We start from the raw sequence: 24,922 nt of genomic DNA on the forward strand, positions 1-24,922 counted from the left end.
GTTAGGATATATTAACTTCATTTTCAAATAAGGTGGGATTCAAAGACAAGACATGTTTCCATACCTTAAAGGTACAGTATATTTACCAGCCTCTTATCCAGTGCAATGAGATACAACACAAACACTATTCTCTGCAAGTTTAGAAACGTTATGTTCATTTCACACAAGATATCTTTATTTGTGGTTTTCTCTGTGCCGACCTCACTGGATTGGGCGAGACTGGAATAGAAAAAGGTACCGTTACACGTCTTTTATCTACGTTTGGATCTCATGTTGATGACAGATGTGCTTGTGCTGCCAGCAGTCAATTCAATCCGATCAAAGCCCGCCCACACAATCCCGAAGAAGCAGAGTCGCAGGATTTCTTTCTGAACTTTAATTGTTGCATATTTAGAGGTGGATATTTTATGTAATAGAAAAATACTTAGGGCTATGGCCATTACAAAACATTCATACACACTATTCCTACAGTGAAAAAATATTAGTAAACATGAAGTCTCTTGCAAATAAAATAATTAAGGGAGCACACGGTGATCCCCTTCGAAAATGTATTCAAGGTTTTTAAAGCTTTTATGCCATATACTGTTTTTATTTGAAATTACATCCAAAGTGAGCTCTGACAACATTAATAAACATATTAAAGGTTTATGGTTCAGCTCTGAATAAGATATGCTGTGTGAGAGCGAAGTCGATACATTTATTTAAACCATAAAGCCAGAATAAATCCATAGCCACACTTGACAATATCATAGAGAAATATTTAAGAACCAACGAGGAGCCCCGCAAAGAGATATGAAGTTTGTGAACTGCATAAGCAAGGTGCAGGTCTGAGAGATTCCACCGTTTCAAGTTCAAAATCAGCTGAGACAATATTACATTTTCCTTCCATTAAATTAAAAAATATCCTCTTAAGCAGGGAAAATCCTATAAGACGATTCCTCTAGAGTTATTGATTAGAAAAAGCCAGTGCCGGATCAATATGCCTAAGCTATCTCATATCCAGCTGTAGAATGCCTCCAGTTAGCCAATCCTTCCAGTTTAGAGGTCAAGGAGTTGGCCTGTTCTACAAACAATGTACCTACTAAACTAAAGACATAATGAGAGAAACACATTACACAGGAAGACCGGCTCGACGCCTCAATAAGTTATGGATAACGGCATATTGAATGGAAGACGCTGGTAGCCGAGATTCACCATCAGAGGACGGACAGCCTTCCTGCACATCCCCCATCCCGGGTCTCCAGACTGCAGGGATGCTGGTGCGTGGGGTGAGGATTATCCCTGCAGGTCAGAGCAGGTTCCTGCAGCACCAGGAGAACTCTGTGGATAATGAGCAGTCTGTGATGTGTGCTGCAGGGCCGAGTGAAGGCTGAGCCGGGGAGCAGTAATGAAGCCACACAGACGGGAATCAACACGCCTACTATTTTTAACTTCTACATGAGTTTAAGATTCCACACTTTTCTGCACATATTCATGCATCTTATTCTTCTATGTAAATCAGGGAATGGGTGGTATTTTTTATAATTTTGTTTATATTGTATATATTTATATTATATATATTTTTTTTAAATAACTTTATTTATATAGCACCTTTAAAACAGGGTTTACGAAGTGCTCTGCATAGAAGCAAGGCAAAACATAACATCAATACAAGTAAACATTTCAGAAATACAGGAGGCAAAGGAGACAATGCCATATAGGCAATGAACACAATAGAGGAATAGGAAAATACAAATACAAAATAAAGCAGAACAGACAAACTAAAATAGGGGAACCAAAGGGAAACTGCATAAAAGGACGATATCACTTAAAAGCAGTTCTATAAAAATGGGTTTTATAAAGTGATTTAAAAGAAGCTACTGATTCTGCTAGTCTTATCCCCTCAGGTAGGTCGTTCCAAAGTCGAGGGGCTCTGATGGCAAAACCACAGTCACCCTTTGATTTAAGCCTCGACTTTGGAACGGCCAGAAGGGCCCCACCGGAGGAAAAGACAGACTCCTTTCTAAGTCCTTTTTTTCCCTAATTTTCTTAAAGACTCCTTTCTATAGCCATGAAGACCAATACATCTGAAAAATGTGAAGCACTTTCTAAAAGGAAAAGAGTTTGCATGCAGCTGCTGGATCACTGGCGACGACAAGACACCCTGACTTTTACGTCCACATTATGTAATGCACTCGTCACCGCTGCGTTACAATTCGTGCTCTGCCCACGGAACTCGCCTCACACCGTCGTCCTCAGATTTGTGTAATTAAAAAGACCTCATCGCCATGCTGCCGAACTTACATCACAGCTCCATCTCATGACGTGAACACAACACATTTCCGCTACAGCGACGTGGTAATATGCGAGTTATCAAAAGGAGCAGGTCCTACTTGAGTTATTTCTGAAAGCGAGGCCTGAAAACATTAAACCACTTAAACACAGAAGACACACGGCTGATACTGTGTGGGTGGCAGTTATGCATGGGGATAAAAGCAAGAAGACACGGCCTATAGATGCACTCAAAAGCATATTACTAGTGCGATTTCTTCTTTTTTGCATGGACCGCTGCACCCATTGGCCCATTTATAGTCGATCTGTTGTGTGCACTCATGCTCAGGGGAGAGAAGCCGTAGAATCCCTGCTTGGGCCTCATATCTTCATAACCAAGAGGGATGCATTTTCTTATTTGAGGCGCAAATTTCTCATTACTTTTTTTTTGGGGGGGGAAACCATTTGAATATCTATATGGACTTAATTTCATGCTTGACCTGCATTTCACCATAGATGTAAGAAGAAATGCCAAAGACAATGGCTGGCTCGGAACGATCTGAAATGGCCAAATCGGTTGTCTTTGTTTAAAAATAAATAATTATAGTTACATTATTGTTCTCGTTGGCTTCATAAAGTTCTCGAGCTCGTTGACTTTTCTCTGGTGACAAACCAGGCCGATTGTCAAACACTGACACAAAATGGAGAAAGAAAATTAGGAATCATCTTGGTTGTTAAAGTTATAATCCAGTTTTTTTTAAATGTAATTCATGCGCGTAATTTCTTCTGCAATAGCCATTAAATGCATTTACAGCCAGTAATTACTTATCTCTCAAATATGCACATACATATACAGGCACAGTAGATGCAGTATTAGCATCTTCAGTATATAGTCGTACTTATTGTTAGTGACAGATTCTGCCATTCCCATGCTGGATTCAAATTACTTTCGGATTCACAGGAAAACAATGCATGGAAGTAATCCAATGTGATTTTATCTCAATGATGTCGCCATTTACCGTTTGTTTACTCTTTCCACCATGTCACAGCTGTATTAGGTGAACAATAATCCAAAACAAACATCCCACAGCTCCTGTTTCCCATTCCGTCTTAAATGCCATCAGCTCATCATTTTATCCTTTGAGACCTGTGCGTGACATTGTCATACTTGGTAAGTTAATTCTTGAGGTTATGGCCAAAAACATGTTCTGAGGTCAGTGACCTTTAACAAAACAAGGGCAAATCAGTTCATCGTTGTGGTCATCCCCAAGGTCCTAATTCACTAAAGGCGTTGCCGAGATATCGCCTTCACAAGCATGGACCAGACGGACATACAAACCCATAACAATAATACAGGCTGCTACCGGTGCGGAGGCATAAAGAAAAGAACAAAGTACAATTTTGACATGCAATGTTACGTTAAGTGTTGTCTAATAAGCACATGGCAGAGGGGTTGCGGCCGGAGCCGGCTTGTGCCCGATAGAGATTTAACCAAAATGTTGCGCTCGCGCCGGTGATGTTCATCACTGTATTTAGCATGCGAGCGTCTTAATTCCTTGGTTGATTTGTAAACGTGTCTTAACTGTCTTTAGAACTGCTGTGTTTTAACATCAATACATTCCAACTTCAGATGGCATGCAAATAGAAGGTGTGAGTCCGGCTGCAGTTCAGCACCACACTTTGTAATTTATTTTGTTAGTAAGGTCAATACGTGTGGGGAGGAGCTAATGTTGGGATCAGGAAGAGTCCAGAAGTGCCGACATGATCTGAATCTTCTGAAATCAGCAGAGATCATTTACCGCCACGGATAAATACTAAATTATTCATCGAGGGAATTCTCAGTTGATGCCAAATCTTACCCTGTTCCCTCTAAAAAGAGATTTGATTTGGAAAAATATCAGATCCTGTTAAAAAAAAAAAACACACAATTTAGTCAGATGTTTCATGTCCACTTGTTTGAAGTCTGCCAGTGGAAAGGAGTGATTCAGTGCAACCACAGATAATGCAATCCAACCTCATTTGGCCCCTCTGACTCACTGGAGCATGAGAGCGGCTGAGATGACGAGAGGCAGCAGGAGGCCAGAAAACACTCGTGGGCTTCCCGCGGTGAGAGTCGCCCCATACTGGTCCAGGAGCTGCAGGGCCACACCATTGGTCCAGCCAAAACCCAGCTACGCAAAGGGGCAACACAGCCGCTCGTAAGGGACGTTGTCATTTGTGTTTAGCACTTTAGCAAAGCAGCGAACTACAGTGATGGCTGATCAGAGAAATAAAACAAGTGACTCATTTCTGTTGATGGAACGAGAAAGAAAATCAAAGTGAAAAGTAGACGACAAGATCCAAAAGGGTGAGATCATTATTTTTAAAATTTTTAAAAATCAAGATGAAGACAAAGAAGTGAGGAGGGTATATGTGTAGATGAGCATGCAAATGTGTTCACGTTGAGGCAGAAGTGAGGCAAAGAGAATCGACGGGGCTCGCCATGAAATTAAAAAGACTTGTGTGACTATAAGCACATTAGTTTGACACCAACACATGAAAGGAAATACCTGAACTTCATATTCTCCTCCACCACCAGGTTTGCCATCGCCGTTCACGTCATACTGTCATGAGGAAGAAAATTACACATTCTGAGCCAACGGTGTTATCACTGTGCAGCACAAGCTCCGACTTACAGAAACCTCAGACGAGTCACCTTTTCAAACATGGCTTCATACTTCATATACGCCAACCAGTTGGTCTTGATCCAACGCTGGGCCAAACCAAATGCTAGTTGTTGAGCATCCTCTGAGGGCAGTTTGGATAAACCTGGAAATACAAAACTTGCCGGTAACATTCAGCAGGACGGTGATCATAATCATACATTTTGCAGCCAAAGAGTTTTTAGAGCCAAAAAACCTCAAGTTAGATTGGATTTCAAGTCAAATATAAAACAACTTTATGTAAATGCCCCAATTAATTTCTGTCCTGAGGTAGTAATCCACTAAGGAAGGAACACAGCAATGTCCCAGTAGAGGAGACAATGTGGACACACACACGGAGAGAGGCTGCCAAAACTTCTCATTGGATCCTAATTTAATCATGGCACAGCGGTCAGGAGGAATTTGGTGTTCAGTATCTTGCCCAGGGACACTGACATGTGGAATGGAGGCTCCGGGGATCGAACCATCTGATTAATGGACGGGCCATTCTACCTCCGGTCTGAGCCTCAGCCACTGGATGATAACGATGCCAGTTTAAACACCCAGAAGATTGGCTTTATTCATTCGCTTTTTATGAGGGGATACATTTAACATGCCTTCTGGACTTCAGCGATACACACAGAAGTCATCTGGGTGGGTAACACTCGACATAAACATAACCGTTTTCAATTTAACTCTTTAAATACGCAGTTATAAACAGCCTCAAATTGCATCTGAAGGTCTGGTTTTACCTGATGCGTTTCATTTCAAGTCCATGTGCTGGAGTACAAGGCTAAAGCAAATGGGTAGAGCACTACCCTCGGACCGCAGTGCATTTTCAGAAATGATTATGCCAAGACAACCGAGCAACGCGTTGATCAACTGATAAACCATCATCAGTTCAGGTTGCAAGAATGATAGCAGATCCATTTAGGTCAACCTACCGTCGATGAGCATGTGTTGCAGAGGAGGCCACGCGTTGGGGTAGTCCCACTGCTGCCCAGACTGGCTCAGCGACGTTGGAACTCCATTGGGGAACTGGAGAGCACCACTCTTCTGTACACATGAGAAAACCAGCAACCATTAGAGCATGGTCTCAAACTCTTGGCCCCTCGGCCCACGAGTTTAAGACTATACTTGACATCACACGCGTGATTTTCGGACACTTTTATTTGATTGAAGTCTGTGAAACTCCCTCCGGAGAACGGCCGGTCAACGCAGAAATACCGCATCGGAATGTCGAACACTTTGTTCGGCTAAAGTAGTTTACGGTTACGCGCTCGAGTACTTTCTCCAGCCAAAGTACGGGACATCCAGCCCCCCATAATTCACCGTGGATGGTGTAAGTGCAGCGTTCCATTTTGAAATCCGTGAAATGTCACCGGAGAACACCCGCTCAACACGGAAGTCCCGCATCCAAATGTGGAACACTTTCTTTGGCTAAAGTGGTTTACAGGTACGCATTGGAGTACTCTGGCAGCAAAGAGTAGACAAGAGAAGCCCATGTTCTGAAGAACTGTTCATGTTCTGAAGAACCCATTTAACCGTTCATGTTCATTGTTCTTAATAAAATTTAAGATTGGATCAGTTGTACTTTTTTTTGGAATACTTAATGCGGCCTTGAGGCTCTACCTCCAGCAGCCACCAGGTAAGTTGAGTTTGAGAATCCTGCATTAGAGCGTGCTTGGATTTGACCAGTGCAGTGTGTGTGCGCCATCTGCTGGAGCAAAAGAGCACAGTTCATAAAACACAGCATCCTAATAGGGAGGCTTCTCAGCAGGAGGAGGATTCATGGCTCTAATGGTCAAAAGAATTCAAAAAGCATGCCTACTTGTTTTAAATGTATTGTTAATCGTTTTTTTTCTTCATTATTAAAAAGGGAAAAAAGGTTTTGGGGGTAAACATCAGAAATGCTGCTTCACGTCTCAGCTGACCGGAGGGGCATTTAAAGCTGTGCGTCTGATTGACATTGTTAGACCATGTGGGAGGGACTAGGTCAACTAACTTGCCGACATGTTGGTGTATTGTTGGTGGTATTTGGACCACACCAGCAGTAACCGGACCAAAGAGACATTTGCAGCTACGTCTACATGTGGTTCAATGTTAATGCTAAATTGGCCATCTAGCCTGCAAAATGACATGAGCCGTGCACTTTTACTTTAAGTTAGGCTAACCGTGGTGGAGCTGCAGTGGCTAACAGGAGACGAGACATACTGGCCCTCTGTGTGCAAGGACGGAAACATAGTAATAAATCATCCACACTCACTCAACCTATCTGGATAAATACAGGTTAAATGCACACAGACTCACTTCATTTGTTCAGGTTTTGGATACAACAAAAAAGGCTGCTTTAGCTTCTTTTTTTTTTTACCTTCAGATACTGGACTGCCTTCTCTCCCATCTCGGGCCGAGAATAGCACTGTGCCCAAACAGGTGCCAGGTTGGAGGGGTAAAACTCAAAGTGCTTGGAGTGCGTCATCAGGTTGAAGTCAAACCAGGCTCCCCTCTCAGCATCCCACAGCACAGACTCCATCGCCTCCAGTCTGCGGGCGGCATGCTGGTCATACAGTGCAGCTGAGTCACCATCACCTGTCAGGAAACAGCACATCAGCGTTACGCAACACCAGTTTGGAGATAAAAGCAGTGTGCAGGCCACAGTTAGTTCCAAGGTCAAAGACTGCTGGTGCGCTCACCCAGTATTCTGTGAAACGAGGCAAGAGTCTTCTCATTGAGGCACAGAAGAGCGTTGAGGTCAGTGGGCAGGACCTGACTAGTGCCGGTGTCCCCGAGGCTGCCGTTGATGTGGCCGTCCGTGTACCAGCGGGACGTGAAGTCCCAGCCAGACTCTGCACCCGCTTTCAGATCCATCCACAGCCGCTCCTTACAGACTGAGGGCGGGGGGACACAAAACATTATAATGTGGCACTTTTTCATGTGCGTCTTGTTCAGACTGTGCATATTTTACGTTGCCACACGCAGTAAAACATGCACGGTCTGAATTACCTGCGTGTTTTCATTTTTTTAAGAAGGAATGTCTCCTATGTCGACTATTTGTGATTGAGAAAAATATACACTACAAAACAGGAAAAGATATTCTGAAATCTGAGAAAACACTTTTTTCTGACTTATTTTATTTTTTAAACCATCCAAAAGAGTTTTTTTTCTTCTTCTGACAGCTTTTCTTAAATTGAGCGGTCAAGTTGTGTGTTCAATGTATGATATATTCATTACAAGATGGTACTGAGGAATATTCAGAACAGGTTTGTTTTGCACAGATGATCTTTGAATAAAGGGGAATATATTCACCTTTCTGATGAAGAGCAATTTATGTTCTGGACATTCATTCCAGAGCAAAGCACCCAACAGAGTACCATAGCAGGGTGACACTCAACTCTTAAGGTGGACTCAAACAATAAACACTAATAAGCCATTACCATCTGTGAGTCCTTCAGCTAATTCCAGATCATCTGTGTAGGACTCAGGCCTAGAAAAAAAGAAAAATGAAACATGGTGACCGTAGGTTCAGGCACACCCTACAATACACACACCTTTTAAATTAATTTGTATTGTCTACAAGATGCATTTCAGTACATACCTGGGCAAGCCCACCTGCACATGATACCGGTTCAGTACATGCGTTGCTCCATTTACTTTCACAGTCACAGAGCGGTTCTGCATCCAAAATCGGTACTCCTGCTCCAGAGCTGGTAAAGCTGCTCTAAACCACGTTTGTATAGACAGCAGGGAGCAGTGGTTAGACTTCAGACTACTTCTCCCACTCCTCCATATCGTCACACACACTAAATGTAGGGACGTCACATTCTAATTAAATACTGGAGGCGCAGACAGACGAGCACAGATTGAGATTTAATGCGCTCTTTTTTTCCTATTCTGGGAGAGACCCGAGGCAGCTGGACAATGATGATGCTCCTGGCAGGACATCAGCTCAGACCTAAATATCACCTGAGGAACTCTTTATTCTTCGTTGCTTGATAGTAGCTCTCTACCATTAGAGTGAGGAATGGAGGCTGACTGCGCCTTTCATAATAAATCCGCCCACCATTTGGAACGAAGCCATATCTGCAGCAGAGTGATTGAAAAAATAATTAGTCCACAAATCTTAAAATCCCCAGCCGAGAGCTCCGTATCCAAAGTGTACAACCGTAGATTGCTAAATGACTTATTCAAAATGAGCCCGCTGAACTACCTGCAGCAAGCTGGACTTTGTTTTCTTTCGTTTTAAGTGCCATGAAAGATGAAATGTGCTTTGAGGCTTACCTGTTGACAAGGTAGAGCAAGTTTTGAATCATCCCGTGGGCCGTGTCTGTCATCTCCGACAGCAGGAGCCCATTGATGACCCAGTAGGAGTCCCTGTTGGGCACAGAGAGGCTCACATCACTGCACGTGCCGCCCCCCCCCCTGAGAGACGGGCTTCATCGCTTACTCACCAGTAGTAGAGCTCCCTGAAGCGCCCCCCCGGCACAACGACGGGATGCGGGGTGTATATCAGCGAGTAGAGCTCTGGGTGATCTCCAACGCCAGCAGAGATCTGGAGGAGAAATCATTGACGATTTAAAATCTGTGCACGCTTCACTTGAAGGCTGCAACTGACGACTGTCAGCATTGTTGACCAATCTGAAAGATTCTCAGTTAATTTTATTTATTTATTTTATTTATTTATTTTGCAGGGACAATGCACACCAATCAACAGTTGGACTGTAAGTGAGCCAGAGTTAGCCAGAGAGGCTAATTTCCATCTGCTGTCCCTGGCCAGATGTTTTTAAGGCAGCCTAATCATTTGGTCTACAAATCAAAAGATAATAAATGGATTTTTCTAAAGCCCAATTGGACATATTCAAATTGCTCATTAGATCCAACATACAGAACCAAACCAGGAAATATATTAAATTTACAGACAAAAATAATTCACATTAGAGAAACAAATCCAGTGAAATTTGTTTGCACGTTTGTGTGGTGTGAAGGTACAGTATGCCGGGTCAGTGCGTTTGAGCTCTACTCGTCTCCACCTTTCTGCCGAGCGACTTCCATAGCATGTGTATCTTTTCAGCCCAGTTACGTAGTTCTTGGTTTGCTATTCCTCCCAGGAACTTTGGCCTGTGTATATATTTAAAAAAAAGAATCATCAAGTCATGTCAATCAAGCAAACTGAAGAAGAGTGCTCTAAGAATTGGGTCTCACTGGTCATGCCAGTCTGGCGGCGTCCATGACTCAAACTCTGTCCCTGGCTCCTCAAAGTACGCACTGAGGAACTCCTGCAGCTCGGCAGGCGGGACGGTGGCATTCGGCCATTCACTTGAAAGGTTTCGAAAAGCAGACAAAACAACATCTGGAGAAGACGGGGAGCAACAAGAGCAGCCACGTAATTAACAAATATGTCAGGAGAAAGAAGAAAAAAGCTTTACCAACATCTGACTTACCAGGACTTTCCCTCAGCTTCATGTCAACAAAGTATTTGTCATCATCGAAGAGCTTGGCTTGCTGTACCTGATGCAGGATGGGCCCGGCGCAGTAGATTTCACTGGAATTAAGGTATAGAGTTGTGAATTATTAAACAGACATGATGGACTGGTTTAGAAGTACAAAGTCCATCAGCGAAGCAATAAAAACAATTCACTAGAAATAAGATGAGGGTAAAGGTCTGCTGACAACTTGCTTATAGGCCATAATTCAACACAAATATATTAGAAAAATCTGCTACAGTGGTTGAATTGGAGAAAAAATAAATTGATAAAATATGTTAGATTGCGTCACAAACTGAGCAGATCGGTTATTGTTGGAGGCAAATTTAAATTAAGAGCTCAAGTTTAAAGGGTCTAGGGTGGTCCAACATGTCGAGAGAAAATAAATCTGTATCTGCCGCACATTACCGGAACTTTCCATTTGGACTACTTCCTGTTCTTCCTATTCTGTTGATTCAGTCTGTGATCTACACAAACCTTTTAGAGACCCGTCAGTCACTTATCTTACCTGTCACACGGTGGTGGGAAAGCACCATTTACACAGGTGGAAAGCGCCACCGACGACAAGCTAAACAGCACCAACGTGAGCATCTTGAGCCGTGCGCCAGAGTACAGGTACGCGCTTCCTCCAGGTCACAGGTCGTTTTGAAGCGCGCCCCCGCTATATCCGTGAGGGTTTAGTTCTTTAGCTCAAACCCTCGAGTGCTTGAGGGTTCTATGGCAGACATTTTGAGCCCTTTACGAACCCTTTCCGTATTGGTCCCATTAGACGCACTTTGCCAGAGGGAATTACCCACAATTCATAGCAATGCGACTTTAAACATGCAGTTAACAATGGAGACGTAAAACAAAAAATTTAAACTAAGATGAAGGCACATACAGGTTCAGTCTGATAAATGACATGTGCACAGCATTAAGGATTAAAGATGACATGGAAAGCTCATGAAAGCAGGGGAATGCAAGCAGACTATAAACAGATTAATACACATTAGTTTTGTCATTGAAGCAGTTTTGAAAAAAAACCTGGGAGAGTATTAAGTAACATAAATACGTGGTCACGTGATATGTTGCAGCAAAGTGCTGTCCCATTCGTATTCACACTATTTCAAGCCCACACTCAACAGGTGACGTCAGTAAGTCCCTGAGGGTTCAGGTGTCGAGGCCTTAGGGGGGGACACTGGGATCGGGCCTGTCTGAAAAGAGCAGCAACAAAGAGCTGTCAAGGTTCAACAAGGACAACAAAAACACAATAAATTTCAGTGAGCTTTATTAACAAAACTTTCAATCGAATCCAATAATATTCATGACATCTTTTAAACTTAAGTCCATTGTAAAATTAGCTTCACTGAAAAATTTGCCAATTAAATAACCAAATTTTCATAAAAAAAAAAAAAAAAACTGGTTTTAAATTCTTCCTTAAATTTAGAGACTTTTTAAATAAGGTAAACTCCCCTTGAACGTTTCATTTGGAAAACTAAAATAAAAGCCAAGGGCAACTTTTTCAACCCTTTTATAACCATTAACATAACTTTGGAACTTTAGATCTTATCCTGTTTAATTGCCCAAAGGCTCCTCCCCATTTTTTTTATTTTTACTGATGCATCACTGATCAAAGAAATCCCTAATGGACTCCTCCACATCCTCCTCGGAAGATAAGCGGCCAGATTGTACACAAAGCTGTGTTTTCGTAAATGTTTCAGAACCATCGAGAGGATGAACATGTGCATCAGGGCAGCAAGAGCAATAATTTAGCCACCCCACAAATACAAAACAAAAAACACCTTAAAGAATGAGACAATTTAGTTACACAAACTATCCAATTAAATTGCCCGATCTGGGGCAAGATGCTCTTGTCTCAGTCTTTAAGGTTCTCAAAATGGCAGCCACGGGCAGTAAAGCAGCCTTCCATCAAAAGGCAGCAATATGCCAAATCTTAATGTTAAAGTTTAGCTCTGAAAGCATTTGCTGTGGAGATTACTGCCGGTGGCTGACAAACAGGCAGCTGCCAAGTGCCTGCACAATTGGATCCCTGTTCACTCGGCTAATGCTTCATTTAGTTTGAATATGTTTAACAAATGCAACCCTCCCACCACAACCAAAACAGCCAAATCAGATGTACATGTATTTAGGGGACAGCAATAGAGCCGAGAGAACAGGGATCAGTCCTAACCAATGAGAAATAAAATGGTCATTTTAAACTGAACATTGTTACACTATTTGTATTTTTTAAAGACATTCAATTCAATGTGCAAATGTACTACTCCTCATTGATTAGAACAGTGTAAAGAGCATCTCACCATAACAAAAGGGAACCTCGTTCACAAAAAGGTTTCCACTGATCAAACAAGTGGTCAGAGGACCTTAATGCCAAACAAGGTTGTCGTGTTGCATAAAAACACACAACTGTATTCCAAACCCAACATATCACAATAAAGGGCAGACAAATAAGCCATGAACTCAGCAGTCCGAGGTGCCCACGTTATTTTCTAAACACGCAGTCCGACTAATGGTAATATGTAATCCTTCATGCCCATTCCCCCGCTGTGCCATTTTCTGGTTTTTAGATGTTCTGCATCACACTTTCCTCCCATTTGGGCATTATGGGCGTACAAAAAGTCAATAAGCTTCAATAAGTTATTGCCTGAACCCATCTCTGTGCGTTAAGTGCATTTCAACCTGCTCAGTTTGAGTTCTTTTTTTCTTCTTTTAAATGAGGCATATTTTGCTAGCTGGGGTCATTAAAGCCAGCTAGCTTGCAATGCACAGAGAGTGGATTCCTGCTACATTTTAAGTCAGATTGTTCCTTTTGATGCATTTGGCAAACACTTCAAAAGGGGGAACATAAATCCACAGCTTCAACATTTGTGAAGGGATGTAGCTGTGCTTAAAGAGCATAGAGAACGTAACTGCTAATACCGCCACGGAAAACAAATCGTCAATTCGGCTGCACCGAGAGTGAGGAGTAGTACTACTACATGATAGAATATTATTTATCTTCCAATAACACCCACTATAACTGGAGATCTTAAGAGTGTGTCTCAAGAGTCGTTTTCACAAGGTAAGGCTGGTGACAACAAAGAATTCATTACTCAAATGCACAAGCTTGACAAAGCCGTCTGTCTTGACAGAGCAGGAGAATAAGGGCAACAATTTAAACAATCTTAATTTAAGTGCAACATTGAAGAATTCCACTCTGAAGGGGCTAAAGATTATAAGTGTACTCTGCCGCCAAAGGAAATGACATGCACAAGCAATTTTAAAGGTTTTAGATTCTAATAAACTCTGCAATTTCTAAAATGATAAATAAATTCACAGGCCAATATTGCAGATCAAACAAACCAAGTGAAGAAAACAGTCTCCAGTTTTAACAGGAGAAGGGTGTGTATGGGGGGTTTAGTTTGTTGGCCAGCCTTTTATACTTGTTTAAAACAATCTTAAAATGAAGGTATATACACAAGGTGTAAGGTGCACCCCACATGTTGGCTGCACATCTCGCAGAATAAAGTATGGCCATCCATAGGAAGGTGAAACACAGGACCAAAACAAAACAAAAAAGAAATGCGTTCCCACAATTAAACTCCACCAAAACAGGAATCGTCATGACTCATGGTGTTGATGCTGCTTATTCATTTTTAGTGTTCTGATGCTGAAGACCGGAAAGGATCTGGGTCTTTTAGAAGCACAAGCTTCTACACAAGCAACCAGACAGTCTGGCTGTCTGTCTCTTGGAACAAAATCCAGCATCTCTGTCCATGGAACATCCAAGTTTGTCCTCGTTTATCAGCCAGACTCAAGTGCAGCGAAAGCCAGCAAAAAAAGATCAGACCAGCCTCTCTCCTAATCTCCATTTCTTGCAAAGGGATGACCCAACCAATAACAGTTATGAAATCATCTATGCGGTTGGACGTTAAATTAGTGGAACAAATTTTCAATTCGGCGAGTGCATGGCATGAAGTGAGCAAGATGGCGGATAATGACGGGTTATTACTTTAGAACGAGTTTATCTGCTTGTTAAGGCACTTGATACAAATTTGTTAAAACTTTCCAAAATAAAACATGGAGAATGGAGGGTGTCGTATGCGGTCTGGCGGTGCTGGCTTTGCGTCATTGGTGGATATGAATCTTCACAATGTGCACTGATACATTTTCGGCTTGGTCCCGTGCTTTCCTCCCAGTGCTTATGTCTTCAGGGTGTGATGGTGCAGCACAGAGCCCTATAAAAGGCAAATGAGTTCTTCCGAAACGCTTGCCATCAAAATACACATTCCTTATGGTGGCATCCAAAATAGGAAGACAGACGAACTGTACATAAAAAATAAAACGAGAACTCCAGGACGGGGGGAGGATGAAAAAAAGATACAAAGGGGAATGAAGGTTGGACTGATCTGTCGAGAGAAAAGAGGGAAAAATAAGTTAGCTGCTTGGTTAAAATCTAGTCTCGTAACTACAGCTCTATTTACATTAGAAGCCCAACGATATTGACATAAGAGTTTAATTATACACCATGTAGTTCCCACAACAGTGAGGACTTTCCTGGTACAATTTTATTTATTCTTATTTCCCAGGTAAACTTCATTCATGAATTAATTTAACTTTGGAATCTGAAAAAGAACCTGGGCCTTCACTAGTAGCAGATACCCATTAAAAACGTTATGACGTCCCTAGATTTACTTTCTATATTTGTACAATGAAAATATCCTTTCTCGAATTCACTTGAAGGTCGGGCTCAGACACTTCAGGTGAGACAACTTGTTACTATAAGACTATTTCAGTTGAAAAGCTGCAGTCTTTTAAAGTGGTAACAAATGTCAAATGAAAAGGGGATTATTGCTCATCGTTTTCAGTCTTAACCTTAAACACAAGGCGCTTTTCTCAAAAATTGCGACGTTTACTAAAACGTGTATATCCTCAACCACAAGGGGTATTTGAATAATTTAAAATACACTTGAGAGATTAGTTAAGATGTGTATTTTGCAGTATATGTGTTACTGGTTAATGGCTATGGAAGACTGAACACAGAAAAAATATAGATACAAATAAAACATTTCCAGGATGAGTATCTTTAAAATGACGCAGTCGAATGCTTTAAACTACTATATTATACCACAATATGTTACTGTAAGTCACAACCTCCGGGGACACTTCTCACCTGTAGCCCTTTCAAAGCCCGAGCTATTTATCAAAGCGTAAGTCATTTGCATGTACAGTCAATGGAAAGAAATGTTTGTCTGGTTCATATTTTGCTGATACTTTCGACCACAAAGTACAGAACGTTTGAAAACAGAAAGATTGAACTCACTGGCTCAAGGCTTGACTTCTTCGCCACTCTCACTGTGGTACTCTGCCACGTATAGGCTCTTGTCGATGATGCCAGGGATGGGCTTGATCTCTGTTCTGAGCTGCTCCTCAATCCCCTTCAGGTTGAAGCGATCATCGTAAGTGATGAGGTTAATGGCTAGACCCAAGTGTCCAAAGCGGCCTGGATATTAAGGATGTGAAGGTTCAAATCAATATTGTATCATTGTTTGCTACCCAAAATAAGTCTTTGTACAAGAGCGGCTGCACAGAAGAAAAAAAACTAACCACAATTTAAATGCAACCAATATGGGCTCTTACCAGATCTCCCAATGCGATGAAGGTATGTTTCTCCCAGCTTAGGAAAATCAAAATTAATCACAACATTCACAGCTTGAATGTCAATTCCTCTTGTGAAGAGGTCTATAGAAAAAAAAAGGGCAAGAAATTAAAACATATTAGGCATTTGGCCGACAATTTGAAGTATCTGCAGAATAAGAATTTCAAGACAAGCAGCAATTTTTTTCAACCGACATGAGCCACAACAAACTAGTGTTATCAAAAATGTAGGTAAACCTACATATTGATACTGAATGGTTTCAATACTTATTTTCTGCAGTATTGATACACAAGTAACAGCTGCGCCTTTCTGACAAACAGCTATTTCTCACATAGAAATGTGCTCAATGTGGCATACATTTTTCAAAACATTTGGTATCAAGTGGTATTGTAGTTAGAAATGTCAATATTGTATTGTGACAACAGCAAACAGCGCCGTTTGCCAATGTGGACACTCAGGCGTCGTCACAATCACCGAGCGTACGAGTCTCGCAATCCAATCATGGGGCAAAACCCTTTCATTACTAAAACCCAGGCCGACGGCACGCGCTAAACAGAACTGTTTGTGTGCTCCCACAGGTAACATGAGAATAAAATAGATTGGGCTCTTAAGAAACATTTCAAACGTTTCAGTATTACCTTGTAGGAACACTGAACACGTTCACAAAAGACTACAGATAATAGGCTACATCTAAAAATAGTGTATTATTAATATATGCAATATAATTACACATGATACTGCTATAAAGTAAATGCAAATTAGTTCCATTAGTTTTAGCCCCTTCTGCCTCCAAAGGGTGCTCGAAAGCAAAATATTTGTATACATCATAATACGTTCCAGCTTCATGCGGCAGGTATTGCTCTGTGCATGGTAACCATAGCAACCACTTTATTCAACTTCTGACTCTCCTTGCCTTTAACAAGACAAATTTCTCCGTATGAAAAAAAAATCTGGTTTGTATTCAGGCCTCGCAGCACACTATTGTTGAACAAATCAGTTTTAAGAAACACCAATGTTTTTTTTTATTTAAACACATTATGGAGTTGACAATTTAGGTTAAAAAGATTGTAGTGCGGCATAGCTGTATCATTCCTTTAAACATTTTAACCCCAGAACTGTTCCGCTTTGACAGTCCAGCCCTTTTTCTAGTTTATGCCCATTTAACATGACACTTTTTGTAAATTTCATAATAGCAATATATCTAAAAAGGCAAAAAGCAGGAATTATGGTTTTATCAGTTTCACTGAATCTTTTATGGTGACCAAGAGCAGCCTATTCAGTTTAAAAGATGCAGGGAAAATACTGGCCCACACCAAGTCTGGTTAAATGTGTACACTCAACAGCTTCTGTAGTACTTCACAATCCGACTTCTCCATGCTTCACCACTTACCAGTGCAGACAAGATTCCGGCAGAGACCGTTTCTGAAGTCGTGGAACACACGGTTGCGATGCTCCTGGAGATCAGAAAAGAGACGTCATGTAAACCTCAAGTGGTGGATTCTGCTGTAAAACCTTTAAATTGCTGTGGAAGCAGGTTATGAGTGTATTGCTCTATTGTTATGGTCTGTAAAACATTTTATTATGTATTAAGTACAAACTAAGCTGCCAAACTGGGTTATAATTTTAATAAATTAAATGCATTTAATATAGGCTTGCCGTGGCAATTAATTTCCCAGTGTTTAGACATGAACCAAATCCATTATTTGCCCACCCTGTCGTTTGTAAAAAAATATATATTTTCAATGTCGGACGACAGATGTCTGCCAAATACAGAAGAATCCCTGATTAAAGGCAGCCTGTAATAGTAAATGACAAATACGTGAAGTATATGTGTTCCAGTTACCCAGGTGTCAACAGGACTGTCTCATCTGGACAAAACTAGTAGTGGCAGCAACACTACAGAAATAGAGCATTGGTGTGAACTGAAGTCCCACACAAGTAACGGTACATGCACATCTGTGCAATGCACCACTTTAATTAATGCACACCAAAAGTAATAGTAGCAGCTGTTCTAGGACGCATCCATCGCCACCCGGTGTATTTTGGTCTTAAAGCTGGTAGAGCTGGCATTTCTGAGGCAGTACTTTGAGCTGACCTGTCTCATCTTGGCATGAATGTAGAAACATGAATAACCAAGCTGGGAGATCTTCTTGGCGAGGAGTTCCACTCTCTGCGAGGAGTTGCAGAAGATTATTGACTGGTTGATCTGGAGCTGTAAAATAAAAATAAAACAGCTGTAAATCCTGGTGAAATTGTGAGGATTCTAGCCATTTGTCTCATCTAATCATTTACATTTAATATGTCCAATTCAAAACAAAAATGTAAAAGAATTTTATTAGAACTGGTAAAAATACTTTTTTTACAACAGTTTTAATGACACATCTGAAATTGACTAACACAATCACAAAGTTCAGAAAGGCAACACTTACCCTGGAGAACAAGGTGTTAAGGCAATGGACTTTTTGCCTTTCAGTCACATAAGCATAATACTGAGTCACACCCTTGAGTGTCAGCTCCTCCATCAGGTTGATCTCATAGGGTTTCTGCAAGTGTGCATTCTACAAAGGATGTGAAGACGGGAGTTATATTCAAGTTGTGCTACAGATTATGGAGGCAGCTTTGTTGGTTAACAAATGATGAAAAAAGTACTTCAAATAAATGTTTAAAGAAAAAATATTTACCATAAACTTCTGAACGCTGATAGGGAAGGTTGCAGAATAAAGCAAGATTTGCCTCCGTTTGGGCAGGAAGCCCAGCATTTCCTCCATCATAACCACAAAGTCCTGAGACAGGAGCTTGTCAGCCTATTGAGCAGAGAACCATGGGGAGAGGCACATTGAGAGCCATCGAAAGAACGCTTCAAATGTAAAGAAGGTCACACTTGTTTATTTAGGAAAACGCCATACTGGTCAAACAGAATAAAACAAACTGTTACTTACTTCATCCAGAACGACCATCTGCACTTGATTGACTTTGGCCACTCCTTTCTTGATGAGGTCTAAAATTCTCCCAGGAGTGGCAATGATCACATGTACTGTAAAATAAAGAAAGCATTGGTAGAAAAAAAGGCAATAAATAAGACACAGGATCTTCACAAAAGAAAGGCAGTGTTAAGAATTGAGGATTTTTAAATGTATAGCATTATGAATGGATTAGGATCATGTCCATACACTGACAATATTCAGAACAACCACCTAACATTGTGGTTGTGATGTGGTCAGTAAGTTAGTCTCTTTTTGAGAGGACATAAACCATTGACATCCAACCAAAGAGGGCAGAAACCATTGACATCCAACCAAAGAGGTCAGAAACCATTAACATCCAACCAAAGACAGAAACCAATGACATCCAACCAAAGAGGACAGAAACCATTAACATCCAACCTAAAGACAGAAACCAATGACATCCAACCAGAGGACAGAAACCAATGACATCCAACCAAAGAGGACAGAAACCATTAACATCCAACCAAAGACAGAAACCAATGACATCCAACCAAAGAAGACAGAAACCAATGACATCCAACCAAAGAAGACAGAAACCATTGACATCCAACCAAAGACAGAAACCAATGGCATCCAACCAAAGAGGACAGAAATCATTAACATCCAACCAAAGACAGAAACCAATGACATCCAACCAAAGAGGACAGAAACCATTAACATCCAACCAAAGACAGAAACCAATGACATCCAACCAGAGGACAGAAACCAATGACATCCAACCAAAGACAGAAACCAATGGCATCCAACCAAAGAGGACAGAAACCATTAACATCCAACCAAAGACAGAAACCAATGACATCCAACCAAAGAGGACAGAAACCATTAACATCCAACCAAAGACAGAAACCAATGACATCCAATCAGAGGACAGAAACCAATGACATCCAACCAAAGACAGAAACCAATGACATCCAACCAAAGACAGAAACCAATGACATCCAACCAGAGGACAGAAACCAATGACATCCAACCAATGACAGAAACCAATGACATCCAACCAAAGAGGACAGAAACCATTAACATCCAACCTAAAGACAGAAACCAATGACATCCAACCTAAAGACAGAAACCAATGACATCCAACCAAAGAGGACAGAAACCATTAACATCCAACCTAAAGACAGAAACCAATGACATCCAACCAGAGGACAGAAACCAATGACATCCAACTAAAGAGGACAGAAACCATTAACATCCAACCAAAGACAGAAACCAATGACATCCAACCAAAGAGCACAGAAATCACCATTCACATCCAACCAGAGCACAGAAACCCTTAACATCCAACCACAGGGGACATAGCACCTTCCTGTCAAACAAGAGGTTTTTATTTGCTTATCTAAAACCACATTACGTAACAAACAGTCATTGTCTTTAGCTGAACAGGACAGTTTAGAATAAGAACTAACGTGATGAAAATGAACACAGCATTTATTATGAAGTCTGTTTCACAACATCAGGGTAAATACAATGTGTGGCAATTGTGAAGTTTACCCGTTTCATCAAGTCTCATGATGTCATCACGTAGGTTGGTTCCACCTGTGGTTGCCATTACCTTTACTCCACCCATGTGTTTGCTGACCTGGATACTTATTTGGCTTACTTGCAGAGCCAGTTCTCTGGTGGGCACTATGACCATAGCTGCAAATACAGAGACACATACTTGTGAGAACATGCATACATAACCCTGAACAAACTTAGTCTTAATTTGGACACTTGCAGATAGCTTTCGCTTAACTATTAAAACCCATCAAGACATAATTACAGGGAGAACTGTCTTAGGTAAGAACACAATTTTCAAGTGGTTATGTACAATTATTCTGTCGATATCTATAAGAACAATCTATAAGTTCTCACATAGATTGTACATTTCATTACTTTTAAGCAATTTTGTCTTTAAAATCCTTTCTGATTATACCTCTCTCATTGCAGTCATCTATTGCCCTGCTGTGGCAAGTTTGTTTTTCCAGCAATTTTTATAATAAACCATTTAGTCTTTATTTCAGTGACAGTATGACCCTGAGGTGAGACCGCATTAACAGCACAATGTTTTCCAATCCCAGGTCTCGGCATTCTGCTGCTGACACTTATATAGGGATATATGGGCCTTACATTGGGGCATTACTTGTGCTAATTTCCTATTCTCACGAGCCAATGCTTATTTAGAAACACGTCATTTACACAGTTATCTGAACTTAGAAGTGTTTTCTGAATCTGACTTGGCACACTCGAACACACGAAAAAAATGAGTTTAAGACACCTTGATCCATGCATTTGGGCATTAAATACAGTGGAAACAGAAAGCAGTTTTACACATTGGATAATTCAATTAATGTTCTTACTCTATTCAAATAAGACCATACAAATGAGTCTGCAACAAACAAGGATTGTAACTACAGAGACTGATTAGGAAAAAAACTGCCAATATTCCCTTTTGAAATGCTGAATCCTTCAGAATTTGGGTTTGAAAAATGACTGACTTAGGAAAGAGTCATGTGACATTTTCTGCCACAGTAAATGTCACCTTGTATGCAGTCTCTCTTCAGGTCAATGCGTTCAAGTAAGGGAATGAGGTAGGCTCCACTCTTTCCCGTGCCATTTTTGGCTCTTGCCAAGATATCCCTTCCTGACAGTGCAATGGGAATGCTTTCCTCCTGTACAAAAAGCAGTAATGACAGATTCATACACAGTACTACTTGATATGGATGGGTACAGTCAGTGCATTTTTGGCACATAGCCAATTATGTTTGCTCTAACAAAATATTTTCAAAACATTCAATAGTTGGTCAATATAACATGTAGAGTGGATGGAAAGTAAACAAACAGTCCAGGGTCACAGGATCGATAATACCTGCCGATCAGGCTGCACCCTTTTGGGGTATAACAAAATGGGTCAGATAAGGAGAACTCACAGGATCATCAAAGTAATTAAGATACAGTATAGGACCAAGAATGCAGGAGACAACATATAACCCATTAATTGCCTTCTAGTTTCGCTTTCTGCACTTCTGCTCCCTCAGCAATGCAAAAGAGCACTGTGAGGGTCAGATGGAAGATATAAAAACGTTGGCGTTACAGAAGGTGATGTGCAGCATCATTTACACTAAGAATAATACTGATTTAAAAACAAAAATATCAAAATCCCACTCAACATAAAATAAATACAATTCAAATTGGTAATAAGAATGTATAGACTGTATGTTTACACTAGCATTTAATTTTAAGTGGAAGGCTCTTTCATAACCATATTATAACCTCATACAATATTGAACCATAAACGTCACACTAACCAGATTTTAAACAAATCTCTATCGTTAGGTTAAACTTTGACCTTGATGCAGAAAGTATCATTTAAAATCAGCAAAAGGATTTTTCTGATTTTTAAAGTAGTCAGTTTTGGTAACGTATCAAAGTCATGGTACTGGAATGACTGCCAGGTTTTTTTCAAATGCACCCAACTCTATAATTATAAAAACAGACACTTTACGAAGCACAAAGACCCCATCTTGGTTCAGCTGTCAAAAAAGATCAAATCTGAGTTTTTGTCTGCATGTACCTGGATTGGAGATGGCTTTTCCCAGCCCATCTCAAAGATTCCCATGAGCAGCTCCCTCTTTAGGCAATAATCTTCAAACTCGTTGCCTTTAGTTGAAGTCACATCCTGCAATCATAACAATGATTAATTGGCATTTGTTTGACAAGATTTAAACATATCATGAGATTGTAAACTAGTGGATTAAGGGGATAAAGTTAATGCAACAAACTAGCTACACAGTATGAAATTAAACACAATAAATGTAAAACTAAAATCAGTAATTTGCAGATTCATGCATTAAGTTTCTATTTGAGCTTGAATAGAAGCAATGTTAACACTAAAGCATGGTATTCCCAAAAAAAAAAAAATTAATTCAAGTCAAGAAGTCAAAGAACCATCTTGTACCAACCGAAGTTTTCATCCTTGTGTCTTTTGGGGGCAACTTCAAACTTTTCTTCCAGTCATCTCCGGGCCTGTGGAGGGTTATGTTCATGTAAGCAATACGCATCGCAAATACCCGTTTGTAATAATTGTGAATGTTAAGTCCAAATTCTTGGATTTGTAGTATTGAATAACTTACTTGATGACAGCATTAGTTGTTGGGGCCAGTTGAGCGTTACCATTGTTGATTGTGCCTTTCATCTGATTAAGTTGCTGTTGAGGGCCTCCTCCACCTCCACCTGGTGCTCCAGCAGGCTTAACTGAGCCTCTAAGCTGTCCATTTTGGTTGGACAAGCCCAAAATCACTGGGGTCTCGGTCCTGGCAGTACTCATACTTACTTTTCAATTCCAATAGCAATGAAATATTTAACGTCTGCTGGAACCTGTCTAAATTTAAGATTGCAGTTCCCTCTTCGGGACTAAGAATTATCCAAATGTAAATTGTTCAAATCCTGTCACAGCAAGTTCAGCAACAGTGTCGCTGGGTCTGTGACGTCAAGTGTCAAAATAAGCAAATGACCCCATTTAATTTTCAGACAGCTTGAAAACACGTATTTCTTAAGCAAATCAGGTCTTAGCATACAAGTAATCTGCCATTGTCGTATGGAATATCATATACCAGAAGGCGTAGCTAGCGCTCAAGTATTGGCAGACTGTTTAGCTAACTAGCCATCTTGTTGAGCTTCACTGAGCCGCTGCGTCCTCTCAGGTTTCTCCAACACTGAAACATACAGAGACAAAGTGTTAAAAAACATCACACGCGACAAAACATGACAACTGTGTGGCAGAAGGCAAAATGCTGCGTTGAGAGGGCACAGAGGCATATGGAGGTCAAATATAATATAGTGGATAAATAACCAACAGTAGCGCCGGACTGCTGACTTGACGTCAAAGGTTAGCGGACACAGCTGTGGCTCATAGTGTTTTTTAGCTAGCTAGTTAACTGAGGGTGACCGTTGTTAACATGAAGACAACGTTGATATTGAAAATAAAAAATAAATACTTACAGGTACCGTAACTCTAACGCATATGCAGTTTAGTGGATGAATATCTGGACACATTTACGTGTATGTTAAAGCCGGCCGTCTCACCAACGTCAGAGATGAACCTAGCTAGCGTTTGTGCTAACCCCCGAACTAACGTCATCTAATGTTAGCTTCGTGCTAACGTTGTGCCGTTTCGGTACACAACGCTAAAATACGGTTTAAGAATATTTTTTAAACAGTCGGTGTTTTATAATGCTGGTGAAAATAAAGCTTGCCATTGTTCCTAATGTTAGAACAAACTAAAACAACTTGATACCCACCATCAACCAGCTAGCCATCTAACGTTATCTATCGTCGGCTCGCTCAGCCGAATCGATAGCTAGCTAGGTTAGCTAGTTAGGTCTGTTAGCGAGCTAACAAACTGGCTAACGATGGCAAACAGTGGACGTTGATTGCAAAAGTAACCGCAAAACGACGGGGAGTCTGGTTAACAACCACCCAGACATCTAAACAGGCTAAATGGGCACGCACTTACCTTGGATAACTGCGATAATCGGTTCTCTACGCGGTGTTTGTAAGGTGTACAGTTTTTTTTGTAGCTGACTACGAAAGAGTCTTGTCAACCAAACGTTCAAGATGGCTTCCCCTCGTATTTGTACCGCCCCCATCCAACTAATCAGCTGATTTCATTTTAAATCAGCGACTTACCCAGGGGGTGTCCTGTCAAAACGACACGTTCAGACCGTTTTAAATTGGCATCTGTTGATCTGGATCTAGCGAACCGGTAGTTTCGTTGGTATTGTGTGCCTTCATTGAACTCTTTTATTCAAATGAAGGCATACGCTCATGTATTGTATTTATTGTTATACCCAGATTGGGAGTAACAATGTGAAAATAAAAGGGTGATAT

The 24,922-nt window shown here is 40.9% G+C and overlaps 2 protein-coding genes across 5 annotated transcripts; both read right to left on the reverse strand.

The window, feature by feature from the left end:
• Nucleotides 1–428: 428 nt before the first annotated feature.
• treh (trehalase (brush-border membrane glycoprotein)) lies at nt 429–11,616 on the reverse strand. 4 transcript variants are annotated; one of them, XM_034549327.1, is made up of 16 exons: nt 11,527–11,616; nt 10,370–10,470; nt 10,131–10,278; nt 9,959–10,046; nt 9,380–9,480; nt 9,210–9,302; nt 8,895–9,011; nt 8,527–8,649; nt 8,366–8,415; nt 7,625–7,819; nt 7,303–7,520; nt 5,876–5,987; nt 4,946–5,058; nt 4,800–4,853; nt 4,288–4,421; nt 429–1,320 (listed from the first exon to the last, which is right to left on the reverse strand). In XM_034549327.1, the coding sequence occupies exons 2-16, from the start codon at nt 10,389–10,391 to the stop codon at nt 1,197–1,199; spliced, it is 1,692 nt and encodes a 563-aa protein (XP_034405218.1). In that variant the 5' UTR covers nt 10,392–10,470; nt 11,527–11,616; the 3' UTR covers nt 429–1,196. The 4 variants fall into 4 exon arrangements, 3 of the variants coding, with proteins under 3 accessions (XP_034405218.1, XP_034405216.1, XP_034405217.1); XM_034549325.1 differs by having other exon boundaries at nt 10,920–11,551; XM_034549326.1 differs by lacking the exon at nt 429–1,320 and adding an exon at nt 1,913–4,154 and having other exon boundaries at nt 10,920–11,551.
• Nucleotides 11,617–11,661: 45 nt separating this feature from the next.
• Nucleotides 11,662–24,682, reverse strand: ddx6 (DEAD (Asp-Glu-Ala-Asp) box helicase 6). Its single transcript, XM_034549328.1, has 14 exons — nt 24,549–24,682; nt 23,167–23,748; nt 22,996–23,059; nt 22,608–22,712; nt 21,576–21,705; nt 20,546–20,692; nt 18,986–19,080; nt 18,728–18,850; nt 18,476–18,604; nt 18,142–18,258; nt 17,437–17,500; nt 16,028–16,129; nt 15,711–15,890; nt 11,662–14,796 (listed from the first exon to the last, which is right to left on the reverse strand). The coding sequence occupies exons 2-13, from the start codon at nt 23,358–23,360 to the stop codon at nt 15,715–15,717; spliced, it is 1,446 nt and encodes a 481-aa protein (XP_034405219.1). The 5' UTR covers nt 23,361–23,748; nt 24,549–24,682; the 3' UTR covers nt 11,662–14,796; nt 15,711–15,714.
• Nucleotides 24,683–24,922: the final 240 nt, after the last annotated feature.

Source organism: Cyclopterus lumpus, chromosome 13 (assembly GCF_009769545.1).
Source record: "Cyclopterus lumpus isolate fCycLum1 chromosome 13, fCycLum1.pri, whole genome shotgun sequence".
NCBI lineage: Eukaryota > Metazoa > Chordata > Actinopteri > Perciformes > Cyclopteridae > Cyclopterus > Cyclopterus lumpus.